The sequence below is a fragment of the Marmota flaviventris genome, chromosome 17 (assembly GCF_047511675.1).
Source record: "Marmota flaviventris isolate mMarFla1 chromosome 17, mMarFla1.hap1, whole genome shotgun sequence".
In the NCBI taxonomy this organism is placed as follows: domain Eukaryota; kingdom Metazoa; phylum Chordata; class Mammalia; order Rodentia; family Sciuridae; genus Marmota; species Marmota flaviventris.
In genome coordinates this window covers 19,512,543-19,529,609 of record NC_092514.1, presented here as the reverse complement: position 1 = coordinate 19,529,609, position 17,067 = coordinate 19,512,543, and the positions used below count along the sequence as shown (strand labels likewise).

The window sequence follows — 17,067 nt, the reverse complement described above, 5'->3', positions numbered from 1 at the left end:
CAACAACATTCTCATCTCCTATCTCAAAAGTGCATAGTACTTTCATATTCTGTTTCATCCATCTTCCTTTAGGACCTATTTCCCTAATGTCACTACCTCTGGGAAAAGTTAAATCTATTTGACTTTTTTCCCCCTGAGTATTAATATCAGATATTGAGACTGATTTTTTCTAGAGCTGAAACTCAGAACGGATGCTCAAGATGGACTGCAGAGATATTCCCAGGAATCTGAATAGGAAATGCACATCGCCAAATATGGCGCACTTGAAGAGAGGGAAGAATGCAGGCCAGTAGAGGCTGGGATGCCCACCATCACTGGATGCCAGCAGGGCATGGGGTGGGAGAAGGACCAGAATGTGAAGAAAGCATGAATATAGGGGGGAAATGTCACTGCATTTGCAATGAAGCAAGACCCCAGTGGGGAGTGAGGGTTAACAGTCTAGGTTTATGGTAAAGTGGCTTTGGCGAGACAGGTCTGGAGGACATGGACCATAGTTTACCAGTCTAGGGACCTTAAGAATGATCAAGTTAGCACCAAGCACCAAACATTGCCTCCTCATGCACCACCCAGCAAAGCTAACAAAGGACCATATCTTATCCTATCTGTTCCTTCAAATCTACCTAAAACATCATCCCCAGATATTTTGGGATAAAAAGAATTCACAATAGAACATATGCTCCCCATTTATCATCACATTTTTTCCCTTGACAGTAAGACTAGAGGAAAGTGAATAGTTGAGCATATAGCTGTTAAAAGAACATCACGAACAGTTGGAAATTGAACTAAACAAATCCAGGTTATAGCCTGAAACATCCTAATGTTTCCTAATATCCCACAATAGATCCATATATAAGGAGCAATTTCTATTTACAGTTTTATTTCCTCCTGGCATAACTAAACTCCATCGTTTTATTGCTTTGCGTATAACATTGCACTGCTTCATAATTTCCCCAAATTCATCCTTTTTCAAGCCTTAAAGGGAAGACCTGCCATTTCCACGTTCCATTATGTAACAAACAGATTTATAATTTCCCTATTCGTGTTCTTCTCCCGTCTAATGGAGACGCTGAATGCAAATCTATTTTGCATGTTGCAGATATTTCAAGGGCCACAGATTCTACAATAACACCAATGCTTTTCCAACAGAGCTTAAGGTCTGGGATTTTAAAGTCCCACTCTTCTTCAATGATTACAGGTTCCAATTTTATTTCTACATTGAGGTTTGCATTGCACTGAATTTCAGACACTCTCTTCCTGTTTGGGAAGCATAACTTTCTTCTCTCCCCGATTCTATAGAATTATGCACCAAGTTCTGCGTTTCTAGGATATGTGCACCAGGAATTTGCTTTCCTCTGTTATTACTTAGCAACCCGAGGATATCTGTAACCATAGCACGCCCATCTGAATTTAGTTGTTTAACAAAAGTGGAGATATTTAATTCTCTCTCTCTCCACACTTTTGTTTTTTTCAGGTGACAAGAAATATTGTCACTGCACTGTCATGGAGGCAAATAGAAACTGCAAGACATGAACTTGAAAGAGCCTTTAGAAATACTTTGTTGGAGTGTTTTTTTTTTTTTTCTTCACCTCAAGCTGACTGATTCCACTCCACAGAAAGGCAGTTATCCATTTGTTATGAGCTACTCCTATATATCCAATGTAAAAATCCATTTCAGTTTCCTTTAACATTCCTGATGGCAAAGCACAACATTAAATGCTGTTCTTATTGTGACTTCTGAAAGAAACATTAAAATGGCAATTGTAAGAATCACCATTAATTAGAAAGTGGCTTTTAGATCTAGTTCGCATACATACTAGGTGTGTGACTGACCTTGTGTTAAACCAGGAAAACCTCAGCATGACTAACATTTTGATTGAGATGATTCTTTGTCATGGGGCTTGGTGTGTGCATTAAATCAGGTTTAGGAGCACTCCTGGCCTCTCTTCACATGCAGACCTTGCCCTGGGATGCAAAACTCCTTTTGTTAACCATAGTCTTCAGCCTGACTTTCCCCTCTTCTGTAAAGTGACCCTAATGAAAGTAGAGAGAGGCTGTTTTTTAAAGGTGAAATGATGCATCTGTTACATAAATATTAGGGGTTACTGTTTTAGAGGCACATTTGTTTATTCACATTGCCTTTAAGAAATCTTCACTGGTAACAGGTCTCAGATGGCAGAACATGATGAGGGTGTTCAGGAGAAATGTATCCCCTTTTTAACTGCAAAATCAATAGTTAAGAATTTACAGACACATCTATGATTTGAGTGTGAAATGGATATTTGATCCAAATTACTACTGAGGTTTATTCTAGCTTTGAAGACCCTGTGGGAGGGAAATAAAAATAGTGTGGGATTAATCTTTCCAGAATAGTAAATACCCATTCTCTAGAAGCTTATTGATACCCAGTTGTTAGAACAAAATTGACTTGCTTTAAAACTATGTGCTGTCCATGTCTATATGTGGTCTCACAAGCAAAGTGTTCAGCTTGAAGTTGTAGACCTTTTCTGGATATTCTCCTGCAAAGATATTCTACCTCTAAGAAGACTGAAGGACGTTGGTAGTCATGACTTTGGAGAAGATGACTTGGAGAAAGTATGGCTAAAACGGTCCATTCAAGACCAAACATTTTATTATTTGGTGCAGTTAAATAGACAAAAAAAAAAAAAAGGGAGACCAACTCCATGCACAGCAGGAGTAACAACCATATTGAAGGCAGAAAATGGAACAGTCCTATTGTGGATAGTGAGTCTAGATCATTTTACATTTTGCTGAGACCTATGACTTCAAACACTTCTCCTAGAAATCTTAGAAGTTTGACAGTTTTCCTGCAGTGTTCTGTAGTCATTCTTTTTAAAAATAACAGGAACAAAAACATCTATGGGTAAGAAGAGATCTTCAGCACTCAATTTTTGATCTTTTATTATTTCTTCCACACAAAAAGAGGAAGGTTACTGAACGCAATTGTTAGATGCAATTGTCTCTTTGTGCAAGTCATTTTTTGCATAATGTCAAGCAAACAAACACAAAAGATTCAGAAGCACAGACAAAATGAGTTAAAAGATGAGGAGAGTTTAAAATAAATATCTTCTTGTTGCTAGCGACATTCAAGTAGTACACAAACAGGCTGTAAGTGTTGGAAAACTGAGGGCACAGAAGTGAAGGACATCAACTGAGAAAAGGTGACCTGGCTTTGGGGTTTACTTAACTCCCATAAATGAAATATTAACAAATAAACCCAAAGATTTGGAACAATGACAAAATATCTGGAAAATTAAAACATTTTTTTCCTTCATTTTAATCCTCTGTTAGGCTTCTCAAGAGCTATTTACATCCCCGGATGTAGCATTTATGATAAATGCACAATTGCACAGCATATTTAAAAAGAAAAAAAAACCTTAATTTTGTTTGTTTTTGACGGACAACATTGGAGAAGAAACAATATTTTTTCATACTAGAGTATCTGGTCCTTTAAATCTTGGCAGATAAAGGAAACTTCCATGAAAAAAAAGACATTTTTCCTCTTGGGTTTAAATATATAATAAAACGTTGCTGACAGGCTAATTATAAATGTTTTATATATTTCGTGCATATGTGCTCCTCTCTAGACCAATTTAATTCCCATTAATGCTAATCTTGTTAATACCACTCAGAGAGCAAAGGAATACTCTTAATAAACTCTTGATTTATTTGAGTGATTTAAATGCGGGAAGACGAGGAACAGACGAGAGAAGAGGAAAGTCACCATTTTACCCAGAACTGCATGTCTTAAGACTATTTTCCAAATGTGAATGAGCAGTAGGTGATAATTGGTAGAAAGAGGAAATGGAGAAAGAAAGAATAAAGGGACCAAGTATCAGCCCTCCACCCATGAAAAATAAGAGCATTGTCAATGAGCTGTTAATTGATCATTTCTTTAGTACTAGCTCCAATGTTAACAGTGAGATATTACAAAGAAAGGTAGATTTTCTTTCTTCAAAGACAGAGAAGGAAAAATGAGATTGGTACTGGAGGTTCTAATTGAAGTGGGTCTCTTAAAAAAAAAAAAGATAGCTCAAAATACAAGAATCCAGTGATTTCTGGCAAACTCAAGTCAAGTATTGGTCAGTTAAATTTTTGAATATTTTGATCAGTCAATAGCTAAGACTGGCTCTCCAAAGAGGTTGTGTCCAGGTCTTAGTGGTTTTCTGGAGTACAACTATGTAATGATACTGGATTCCATAAGGCTAGCCTGGAACTTAGAAAGCAATAAGAAATCTCTGTCTATCCCTTTTCAGATCATCCTAAAACTAACTTCTAAACTGGAAAGTTTAGTTCTCATTCTCCCTAGAAAAAAAGTGGCATAGAATAGAAAACAAACGGAAAATGGGATTTTGTCCAGGATTCATCATCTGGCCTTATGTCATTTAACCTCCCTGAGACTCAGTTTCCCTTACCTGTAAAATCTGAGATTATGATCTCCATGTACTATGTTTTTATACCAACCTTAGTCCTATAAGGATCAAAACATGTATCTGAAAGCACTATAAAAACCTTGAAGTGATGTGCAAACATATAGTGTTATTAAATGATAAATGATTTATGGGGAAAAAAAGTGGCTGAGGAAGAAGGGAGAAAAACACAAGGATGGATATTAATTTTATCAGGATATAATTTTATCTTGTATTAAAGAGAGAGAGAAAAGGGATGGTGGGGGCGGGGGAGATTACCCTCATGATTTTCTTCAAAATTTTTTTAATGGAAATTAAAATGCATATACTTGATGACTGGGTATGTAGAACATAAAATAAAATTGAACGTATTTATAGGAGAGAATTATCCAAATGCATGACGTCGATTGTACATTAAGATGGGGTGGAGGAGTGAACAATCATTCATTGCAAAAAAATACTGAAACAAATATTGTCAGCACAAATATTAAACTGCCTTTTCTCTACCGATTGGTAAAAAAATATATTATATTTCCATACTTTTTTTTTTCTTTTTAAATTATATGTGTTATCCATCCCAGCCGAAGTCGTGCCCGGTCATCTGGTAGAACTTCAAGTTGAAGGGCCGGTAGAACTCGCGCAGCCTCTGCACCACCTCCTGGGCGATCTCGGGGTGGGTCCTGCCCTTGGTCTTGCCCAGGCAGTGGGGTTTGCTGCTGCCCTCGGCCTTCTTCAGGCAGGGGAAGCCCTTGGTCTTGTTGAAGTAGAAGTGCTTGTCGGTGATGATGCGCTTGAGGCCCAGGAAGTCCTGCACGCGGCCCAGCTCGCCGGCCGGGTCGCTGATGAGCCGCTCGCCGCTCACGAAGAGCATCTGGCCGATGGGGAAGTGGCGCAGCCAGTGCTCCAGGTGCTTGGCGTAGATGCCGATCTGGATGGCGCTCCACGACGTGTCGATGAGGCCCGTGCTCCTGTTTTTGAACGTCAAGCTCTCGAAGGTGGGGATGTCGGGCCGCTTGGAGAGCGTCTGCGTGTAGTCCGAGATGGCCCTGGTCACCGGGTCGCGCACCACCACGATGAGCTTGGTGTCCTTGGACATGGCCGAGATGCGCGCGGGCGCCTCCCGCGTGACAAAGTAGCTGGGCGTCTTCTCCATGGTGATCTGCCCGTCCAGGGTCCTGGGCATCAGGTCCCTGAGGAAAGCAGAGAAGTATCTAAGTTAGTGACGGAAGAGCTTTACCTTTACGTACAGAGGTGGTTCCAAGGACAGGCAGCTCCTATACAATCTAATCCAGACTTCCTGGGTTTTCCAACTGCACCTCCCCATTTACTAACTGTGGAGAAGTCTCATAATCACTCTGACCTCTAGGTGCCGCATGCATAGAGTGGAGAATAATGTCGCCTTTTTCATGCAGTTGTTGAGATGATTAATTGAGTAAATAAATATACCTCAATAGCTTAGAAATATGCCCCAGGCACAGAATAAGTACTCTGTTAAGGTTTTTATTTTATTTATCTTAATATTTATTGTTTTAGTTATAGATGGACACATATCTTTATTTTATTTTTATGTGGTGCTGAGGATGGAACCACCCAGTGACTCACGCATGCTAGGCCAGCCCTCTACCTCTGAGCCACAGCCTCAGCCCAAGTTTTCATTTTTTATTATAGATCTACAATGCTGGGAGAAAATAACCTTGGTCAAATTCTTTAGGTGAATCAGAATACTCTGCTATTTAACATGATTGTGATGATTTTTGTCTTGTTGATTCTTCCTGATGAGTAATAGAACCATTTTGTCATGTTTGAATAGAAATCCCACAGAGTCTGGATAGAGCAGTAATAAACCCAATTACGCTGCTATGAGATGGTATTAACATATTCATGCTCTTCCTATCCATATTTTATTCTATTCCTGGTGACTGTCCATCGTGTCCCTGACACAAGAATACAGTCATTTCTCTCAGGGTATTCCTATGGACAAAGCAATGATATTTAACATGATATCATAACATAGAGTTTTCCTCCCTTATCCACCATTTTTCTTTCTTTGGTTTCATTTACCTGCCCTTGACTATGGTCCAAAAATATTAAATGGAAAATTCCAGAACTAAGCAATTCATAAGTTGTAAATCATATGCCATTCAGAGTAGCATGATGAAATCTCACCATGTCCCACTCTGACTTGCCCAGGATATGAATTGTTCCTTGGCCCAGTGTAGCCAAGATGTTAGCATTCCTATCCATTAGTCACTTGGTAGCAAATTTAGTTAACAATTTGACTGTCACATTTGGCAGTGCTTTTTGTTCAAATAACCTGTATTTTATTTAATAAGAGCCCCAAAGTGTAAGAGCATCAGGTAACAGAAATGAATGTACAGATTAACTCTGGTACAAGGGAAAAAACATGAGCAGGAGAGAGAAAACCTATTTGTTCTTCCAATTTAAGTACGGTTCCATTAAAGGCATTATTTATTTGAAATATGTGCTGTGTATTTTTTCCTAACATTAAAGCATTGTCTTTCTAATTTCAAGTTTTCTAAGAAATAGATGTTGCTCCAATCAATATTAGATAAGATGAATTTGGGAAATTTATTTATGACTCAATGTGTTTTGTCCTTTGATCTATTGATAAAAAGAATCCCACTTATAAATATCCTTATATTGCATTTACATTTATTCCTGGAATAAACTCTGTTGTTGATGGTGTGCTGTTAGTTGCATATAGTTTTGGATTTGACTTGTCATTATTTTGTTTTGAAGTTTTCATTCACATTCATTAATGAAATGTTCCTGACATTTTTCTTCTGTTTATAGCTTAATCAATTGTTAGACTATAAATTATTCTACACTATTCTACATATAAAATGGGTTGAAACCATTCCATATTTTTCTGTGTCTTTTAAAAATTTAACAAAATAATTTTCTATAAATGTTTCTTGGCAGTCATCTACAAAGCCATTTCATATTCCTATTCTGGGGAATAAAAGTAGAAAAGATAATATGATCTTTAAATATTTTCTCATTTTCTTGTATACGTATTAGCCTTTTGCAATGCTCTGCCTTGTGTTTTGTTGATTTGGGAAATCATTATTTTTCCAAAGTCATTCACTAAGTAGCTAGAGTTTTATCCCCATTCTCAACCATGTTTTTGTATTATTTTTCCTTTCCTTCTGCCTTCTTGGTTCAATTATCTTTTCTAATTCACTGATCTTCATTTTTATTTTTCTAATGTCTATTTTTTAAAGTTATATTTTTTTATGGTTCTTCAAATTTATTTTATGGATACTTACCTCATTGATTCCAATTTATCTTTTAAGTAATAAAAGCATTTCCAGGCTATATTTTTCTCTTCAGGTACAGTCTTGGTCAAAAATCCCCAAAGCTTTGACATGCATTCTTGTTATTATGGTAACTAAGTCAATATTTAGTGAGTACATTTTACAGTTTTGATTTCCCTCTTGATTCAGGCAAGCATTATCCAGGGGTGTGCTTATTTTTAAATCTGTTAATTCATCATCTTATTAATTTTGTAATCAGCGTCTGCAATGCATTTGCAATGAAAGGACATATATTGTGTTGTGAGTTTGGCTTTGTAACTGCCTCAAATTTTGTACCACTTACGCCCTTATGTCCTGCTTACACCCTTTATTGAGCATCCATTGTAGAAAATGTCAAACATAAAAGTAGAGAAAATTGTAAACTGAATTACAGGTACCTTACATTCAGCTTCAAAAATTAAAAACTATATCCTTTTTCATTTATCAATCCCCTCATTTCCATAGCTCCACCATGTCAACTGGATTATATTGACAACACAGGTTAGCATATCACTTGGTTTGTAAATACTCCATCTGCATGATTATCTGACACAAATCCTGCAACTTTTATGATGACCTGTCACTGATAATCCTTTCCTCTTAATGACACAGTTTTTCTGCTACTTTCATTTTCTTCGGCAATTTCAATGAGGTTAATTTTATCTTTTGGGGGAGAGGGTAAAAAGATCATTAGATATTTGATTTCTCTTGCTTTTATAATGGTTAAAAGAAATTTGCAATTTCTTTTTTTTTAACATAACTGTGATGTTCCTCACTAGCCACTATGAAATATACCTTAAAGTTTGGGTTTATTAAACAAAGAACAGGGAGTTTGAGAGGGGACACACATTGTCCTTTGTCACCTATGCATGCCTATTCCATTGTATGACTCTGGTCCTAGAACTGAGAAGTTGGTCAGAATAATCTTCTTTGCATTGTAATATCCTTTTTTTTTAATTTTCAGATTATTTTCTTATTGCAGTTTGGATTTTAGTATCCAATTTTGTCTTTCACAAAAAGACAAAATGCAATTTCAGCCATGCAGAGATGGCTGAAATTCTCTGAAATTTGTCCAAATGCATGGAAAAATTTCAGGCTATAAAAAAAGCAAACATCAAATACATGAAATGATAAGAAAGAAAATTGTTGATTAAAAAAATATAATAAGTCAGCATTCCTTCTTCTTTCCTATAATCTTTGATTTTGACTACTTTATTTCAAGTCTTGGCCAAAATCTAAAGTCCTGATAGCTGATTTCACTCCGGATCTCCTGGATGGCTTCTCTTGGGGGGTGGGGGGATAAGTACACTTACCACTCCTCTCAGAGATTGAAGCTATAGATTATGCTGCCCCTCCCCCCCAAAATACTAAGACCTCTGAAAAAAAAAAGAAGCCATACTTTAAATTATTTTAATAGAGTAGGGAAAAGCGCTATCCCAAATAGGAGTTTCAAGAGGAAGCAGCTAAAATAGGATTTTAAAAGGAAAACACATGAACTATATACTCTCATCTGCAGGAGAAGGAGAACCAACTGGTTAGCATGGGGTGGGGGGAGAGTTGGGCTGAACTACAAGCTGCCTGCAGGTTACTTTTGTCAAAAAGGATAAAGTGATAGTCTAAATAAATCCTAAACAAAGTTTAGATTGTAAAGAAAAGTTGCTTTTTTTAAAAAACAAATGGTCACACTGCAGGATTCTTTACATTATAATATCCTTTTTTCAATTTTTAGGTCATTTCATTACTGCAGTTTGGATTTTAGTATTCCCCCAAAGTACTCATCTTTTCACAAAAAGACAAAATGCACGTGTAAATTGCAATACTGCATTTCAGGTGTTTAGGAAAACTTGGAAATTGTCCTTTTTTTTTTTTTTTAAAATCTGAGTAAGGCCCATGTTTTGACTTGATTCTGTGTAAGCACATGGCCCAGGATGGGCAGTGAAAAGTCTGTTTAAGTAGCAGGAGAGGTTTGAAGAAATACCAGACAGGCTATGGGAGAACAAGGTATGAGAGAAGACACATGATGTTTCCATGAAGGTAAAGCAGGTGAGAATTGAAAGGTGGGAAGATGAGGCCTGAGGAGGACTTTATTTCCAGACTATGTAGTATATAGATTATTCCAACTTCATTTCTAAATTATGAAGAATTCTATAATAGGTATGGGGATGAAGAATTCTATAATAGGTATAGGGATGGAGAATATTGTAGAGAACAAAATTACCAAAAGAAATTAGAAAGGAATAGTTGATTTTCTTAAAGAAGTCAAACATAAGAAGAGCTTTCATATGCAAATTAAGGATTATTACAAGATGAGTTATATACATTTGTTCTTTGTCTCCAAAGAACTCAATGACAATTCACAATAGCCCCAGTTGGAAAGCAGGCTAAGGGTCCACCAACAGATGAATCGTAGGCAGAAGGTGGTAAATCCATATAAAATGGAATATTATTCAGCCACAAAGAGAAAGGAAATTCTATCCTATGCTACAAAATGGATGAACCTTAGGGACATCACACTAAGAGAAATAAGCCAGTCACAAAAGAGCAAATACTGCCTGGTTCCACTTATATGAGGTAGCTAGTCAAAATCATGGAGTCAGAAAGAATGATGGCAACCAGGGGCTGGGAATGAGGAATTGTTTAATGAGTACAGAGTTTCAGCTTGCTACAACTAAAAGTTTCAAAAATTGACTTGAGTAACAATGTGCTCATTTAATGCTATTTATTGCTATTTAGCTTATTTAATGCTACTGAAGCTAAAAATAAATTTAGCATAGTGAATTTTATGTTATATATAAATATAAATATAATATCATATATAAATATATAAAATATATATATACCTACAGTTTTGTTAAATAACAAAAAAGAACTCAAGAAAGGACCAAGGCTTTAATGGCATTATATGATTTAGTTACACAAAGGGTCATTTGGCCTTCCAGATAATTAAACATGAGAACAAGTACTGGAGGAAGCAGTGGTTTTTCTTTCCTCTTCCTAGACCAAAGAAAAATAAAATAATTCATGACATTTTGTGAAGTTGATCTGAAATCAGAAAATGCGGTCTGGGGCCTATCTCTTCCCACTGCTTCTTGGGTGACCACGAGCTAGTAATTTAATGTCACTAAATTCCATTTATTCTTCTCCGCGAAAAAAACCAAGCCAAACGTCCAGGAAATCAGGATCTTAATGGAGAGCCATGCCTGCGTGACCGTGGCTACAGAGAATACACCAAGCATTGTTCTTAAGAAAGTGAAGTCCAGGGCTGTGATCTCCCCACTGCGGGGAGAACCCCATTCAGCACAGATAAGAAGGGTCCAGAGGAAGTCAGAGATAGACCTGGGGCATTCACACATCTGCCCATTTGATGTTTAGACAATGAAGCAGTCTGGTTTGAAGGCCATGAGCTGGCCGCTTTCTCTGGAAGGACACAGACTAGCTTGTTATGGTGTGAGAGACAGGAGCTTAGTTTCTAAGGGGATACTATTTCCTTCCATACACATCCATCAGATGCAAACGCCGTGCCACCCTGCTATGCTGCAGATTTCATTTTTGATCTGATCAACCACCCTGAGTAATCTCTGTGGGCCTAGAGTTGTTTGTGCAGCTGTCCATCTCTGGTGTGGGAAATGTTAGGACCAAGGAGGAACCATGATAGACAGGCTAAATAGACTGTTCTTTTCTATTCAAGCCCTAGACCAAGTCAGTAGTTTAAGGTTGGAGTACTAAAATGAGGCTTTTCCTCTGACTTCCTGCTCATAGGACGGACCTGCCTCACTGACAGTCTAAGAGTCACATCCTTCCTTTGGATAAAATAGCCAATACATTAGTGCTGGCCACACCATGACACTTCTATGATTAGGAGCACCATCCAGGGGAGCCTTCAGTAGCATGCAACAACACGTATTTGTTATTTATCTAATATATGCAATAAGTATTTAAAAAGAAACCACCTATTGCTTCACCCTTCTTGAAATCCATTTGGGCCATTTCCACTAAATTCTCACTACGCCCATGTTGTCTTCTCCCTTCTCTACCCTCTCTCTAGAATTGCTATTGGACCTTTCTGTAAGTAGCCCCTCCTAAATAAATAAACAAATAAATACTTCTTCCTCTATTGCATTTTTTAATAAATAGTGTTTTGTCGATGGGTCCTTCCAAAGGAAGAATAAAGATTGACCTCTGCCTCTTACTATTCATAAAAATCATTCTATATTGTTTGCCTCTGTGAATATGAATGATAAATCAATGAAATGTTTGGAAGGAAATCTAGAATAACACGATGATTTTGGAAAAAGCAGATTTTTTAAGTTTTATTAAAGGAATGACCATAATAAAAATGACAAATTAGACTAAATTAAAAATAAGGACTTTTGTTTTATCAAATGGTACCACTAACTGATCAATAGGTAAAATTCAGAATGGGTAAAAATATTTAAAATACATTTAACTGATAAAAGGCATCCATAGTGTGCAGAGATCCTATAAATTAGTCGTAGAAATTTAGTCACAGGAAAAACTAAACAGCATAAGAAAAAAATTGAACAAAAACCTTGAATAACGACTTCATAGAAGGGACAATATTCAAGTGTTCAATGAGCTCATGAAAAGGTGGGGAGTTACATAGCTGTCCTAGAGATCAGGTAAGTATTATGATCCCCCAATTTTTCTTCCTAGCTGAGATTCAGAGCAGCTCAGAGCATGTTGAATTTCTCATAGTCAAAACATGGAAGGTGACGGGGATCCTCCCAATGCTGCTACAACATTATTTCTGCTACATCAGATAAGAGGTAGTCATCAGTCAAAGGAGCTCAGACAAAGAGTAAACAGACAATGTTCAGATGGAATAAATTCAACAGATGGAGAACAAGAGAGTCTGAGTTATCCAGAACATAGCTGAGAAGATCCTGAAAGACCAAAATTCTTAACAATAAAAATGAGGTGAAGGAATTTACATGTTTGGACTGGGGAGTCGTATGAAATAAGACTGAAGAAATGATGTATGGTTACCGTCAGGGATGCATCAAATCTGAGGCAGGGTTCAAGTTAGAGTGGAGCAGGAAAAGAAGGCAGGTGGCCTTGCTAAATTGCTGAGGCTGGCTTTGAACTCTCGATCCTCCTGCCTCAGCCTCCCCAGCCACTGGGATTACAGGTGTGCACCAACGTGCCTGGCCTAAACCGTGTAATCTTGAAGAAGTCACTTTCAGTTTCTTCAAAAGCAAACATGATCCAAGTCTGAGGATCTGAAGAGCTGGATTAGAGGTGATCGTGAGAAAGTCAGGGATGGGTAAGAATAAGAGACATGCTCAGGGGTGAACTGATAAAGCTGGGGAGCTGATTTCTGAACGGAACCCCAGAGATGTTTACAAAGAAGATCTCAAAGTTTGAAAGGTAGAAAAATGATAGAAGATTTTTCTAAAAGGTCCAGTGATTTTGTAATCCTTTCTTCACTCCAAAATAGAAACAAGCTTGTAATTTTCTTTTTCAATAGAGTGAAACCTACTTTCAAAGAGTAGTCAGGATTTCTTGTTTCAGGAGTCTAATGGAGACAAAACACCATTGGATCTATTCTAAAAACATGGCTCAGTTAAGTCACATAGCCCCATGAAGACAAAGTGGTTTTGGAGGAAAGGGATAAGAATTTCAGTCTTTCTCTGCTACTAATAAACTGTGTAATCTTTTTCCTTGCGGGGAGTGGGTTATCAGGGATTGAACTCAGGGACACTCGACCACTGAGCCACCTCCCCAGCCCTATTTTGTATTCTGTTTAGAGACAGGGTCTCACCAAGTTGCTTAGAGCCTTGCTAAGTTGCTGAGGCTGGCTTTGGACTCTCAATCCTCGTGCCTCAGCCTCCCCAGCCACTAGGATTACAGGTGTGCGCCAATGTGCCCTGCCTAAACCTTGTAATCTTGAAGAAGTCACTTTCAGTTTCTTCATAAGCAAAACAAAGCTATTATCCTCAATGTCTCTAGAAGTGTTCACCTCTAAGATCCCACATGGGGCTTGGGACTTTAATCCGTTGTTAATTTCTCAAACTTAAAGTTCTGCACAGCTTTATATGGTTGTGTTCTCAAGTGCAATTCCTCCAATCAAATCAAGAGATTTGTATAAATAATTATGCAGGGCAATTCCACATCGACAGAATTGATTTAAAAAATCAATGAAGCCTGAAAGAATGTAGTTCAGATAATTGATGCCAAGAGAAAAAGTGCTGAGGTTAGTTCAAGTGAAGTCTAACTCGGCACTTCCCACGTGCTTGGGGGCAGGAGAAAAAACCAGGAAGTCCATCAGCTTCATAGTCTTAGTGTATCTGATAAGGCAAGTTTGTGACAAAGGAGACCTGTGTCTGTATCATGCTTCCCCCGCGCCTGGAACATCAAATAAGATGTCACCGTGGAAGATGAAGTTCATGGATTGGGCTACAATAAAAATAACAGATGCAAGGCAGCCAGGAATTCAAGTTCAAAGGCTTTAGGAAGACTGTGATAAAGACAAAAGCAAACGCATATTTATTAAGCTTTTACCGTGGACCAAAGACCTGGTGTCATATTCTCTGAGTCTCCCAGCCACAGTGAAAAACTGGAATTATTTTCCTAATTTCACAGATGAGGACCTAGGCTCGGGAGATAAAATGGCTTGTCCAAAGATAAGTGGTCATGAATAAGAGGGAAAGAGTAAAAATGTAGGTAGGTCTGTTTAGTCTTAAAGTGCATGTTCTTTCAACCTCCCCAAAAAGCCAGGCAACATGAGCTTGACTCCCACCATTGATGTCACTGACCGACTTTGACACTCTGAAAGAACACATTTGAGGACGAAGTACATGGCTTCCCTATTCGTTGTAGCATGCAAATCACCCTTCCCTGAATCTCACAAGCAACTAATACACATAACATGTTTTTCAAAAGCTGTCTTCTGTCTGTGAAGAATGTACTGCCAGAGGAACTCCCGAGTTGTAATGCAAAAGCAATTTACCTTGAGGAATAAATAAATCTGGCCCCATATACACATACTTTTTTTTTTCTTTTTTAGTCTGCACAGTTCAACAGGACCTTGTGTCTGTTTTTGTAAGCCTCCAACAGCAGCAAATGCTAGAAAGAGCATGCTCTTTTCATGGCCACTGCATGAATGCAAATCCAGGGGGTCCCTGATGGCATGTGCCTGGGAGGGGAGGAAACTGTTGCAAACACAGGGCTGTCAGCCCGCTGTCCCTGGAGCCAAGCCCCACTCACATACATATTTCTTTTCCTGCTGTTGCTATGTGAGACCTCACTCAAAACGTGACTTGTGAGGCTAGAAAGAAAACTCCCTTTAGATGATGTTTGAGTTGGCTTCTGTAGGAGAGGAAGATTGAGGTTTCTGACCGGCTCCCACACTGGCCAGCCTGGATGTGCAAGTCCAAGAATCAAACTGTCATCAAGCTAAACATCCGATTTAGAGGCTAGACCCTCTGCAGTGCTACGGATAGTAGATTCCTCCCAGAACTCTGAAGGATCGAGTAACAAAAAGAGAAAAAAAAATGGTTCTGACTCTCACTAGGATTTATGATATGATATGCACAAAACCAGAGCCGATTTTAGGAAAGCAATACAACGTTCCTTGAACTCCAGAGGAAGAGAGACAAGCTGAGAATTCTTGATTGCTAATTTTGGGAGGTTGCAAAAAAAAAAAAAAAAAGGACAGAGAATGAATACATCTGTGGTCAGCTCAGGTCTAAAAGCTATCATGAGAGGGAAGAGGTAAGAGTTATCTTGATGATCAGTTCAAGGGAAAAATTGTTCATGTTGATCCTTGAAGTTTCCCAAGTGAGTCCACTCATTATCTCATTCATTGTGGGAGAAATTTTATAAAAGAACCATATCTTACAAAGCTTATTGCTTCACCAGCATCATCCCTTCCATGATTACTTCATTGGAAAATTCATGTATACCTAAGATTTAAATTATCGTTTATAACATTGTATGCACTGTCCCAAACTTTGTTTCAAGTGTGCTTAGGAACCAATGTGTTCCTTTTAGTCTACAGAGCCTAAGAAGCCCTCTGGAGAGCATAGATACATGTCATGTCTCCCCATAGTGGGGGCCTGTCTGTCTTAAGACACTAGTTGTATTCTGAGCAAAAAGTAATGATTATTCGTCAACCCACTTGCATTTCTCTAAGCAAAGTGCCTTCTTAATTTTTTTTTTAATCTGAGTGTATATCTTGCCTTATCCCTGTCCTGCTCCTGGTACTTTGAAAAATACTAGAATTCTTCTTTTTTTTTCAGAGTTTGTGATTAAAGAATTTCATAAGCACTCATAGACAAATGGAAACAAAGAAACCACAACCCAGATACTGACAAATGAAGAGGTTGGGGAGTGTACCTTGAACTTCAGCGGGAGTGCCCAAAGATAGTAAAACTTAAAAGGAGACAAAGATCTTTATACGCAGCTGAGTTTCATTCATTGAAAGTAATATCAAAACAACATTTTCGGATATGCAAAGATTCAAAAAACTTAACACCTGTGTAAACTTTGGAAAAAAACAAATTTACAAGTTCATTTTAACTGAACGGCAGAGGGCTAGGGATGTAGCTCAGGGGCAATGCACTTGCCTAGTATGTATGCAGTCCTCGCTTCAAAAGCAAACAACAAACTGAACAACAAAAAGAGCAAAATGAAAAACCCCAGAATGAGGAAGTTGGAAGTCTGTGTACAAAAATACCCCCAAACAACTAAAAATCATGTAGAATAAAAATAGGCCCTTAGGAATTATTATTAATGCAGCTATAAAAATGAGTACAAATAGCAGGAATGAAATAGAACTGTACTAGTTAGATCTAGAATCTAAAGTCTGGTATTAACAAGCCCTTAGAAGAGAGTGTGTGTAAGAGAGAGAGAGAGAGAGACAGAGAGAAATGGAGAGAGGATAAAGAGAGAGAGGGAGAAATGGAGACATTATAAGCAGAAAGAGAAGAAGAAATCAAGAAGGTGTGTGTATGTGGGGGGGGACAGAGAAAGAGAGAGAGAGAGAGAGAGAGAGAGAGAGAGAGAGAGAGAGATCATCCAGAGACAGAAAAGTTCAAAGCCTGTCATCTCCTAAAAGGCTCCAATGAACATTAGAACTAGGAGGAGCCTCAGAAATTCCCTAAAATTCAGCTCCTTAATTTCACAGATTTGAAAAGGTCTTGAGAACTGCCTCTCTTACTTTTTGTAGCCAAATGGACTTGAAGTTGGCCTTAGATTCTGTCTCCTGACACTTGAGTCACTGTTCTGTCTACATGTTGTCATTCTGCCTTAATTCTGGAAATATAATGTTCCCAGGGCTCCACCACCCTGAAGCTTAAAAT

At 38.0% G+C, this 17,067-nt stretch overlaps 1 protein-coding gene across 1 annotated transcript in view; it reads right to left on the bottom strand.

Moving 5' to 3' along the window:
• Positions 1-4,995: 4,995 nt before the first annotated feature.
• The window catches only part of Hs3st3a1 (heparan sulfate-glucosamine 3-sulfotransferase 3A1), a 91,003-nt gene continuing 78,931 nt past the window's right edge, over positions 4,996-17,067 (bottom strand). Inside the window, exon 2 of the mRNA XM_027956012.2 lies at positions 4,996-5,617. Within this exon, the coding sequence (XP_027811813.1) occupies positions 4,996-5,617 (622 nt within the window). The remainder of the gene's footprint in view (positions 5,618-17,067) is intronic.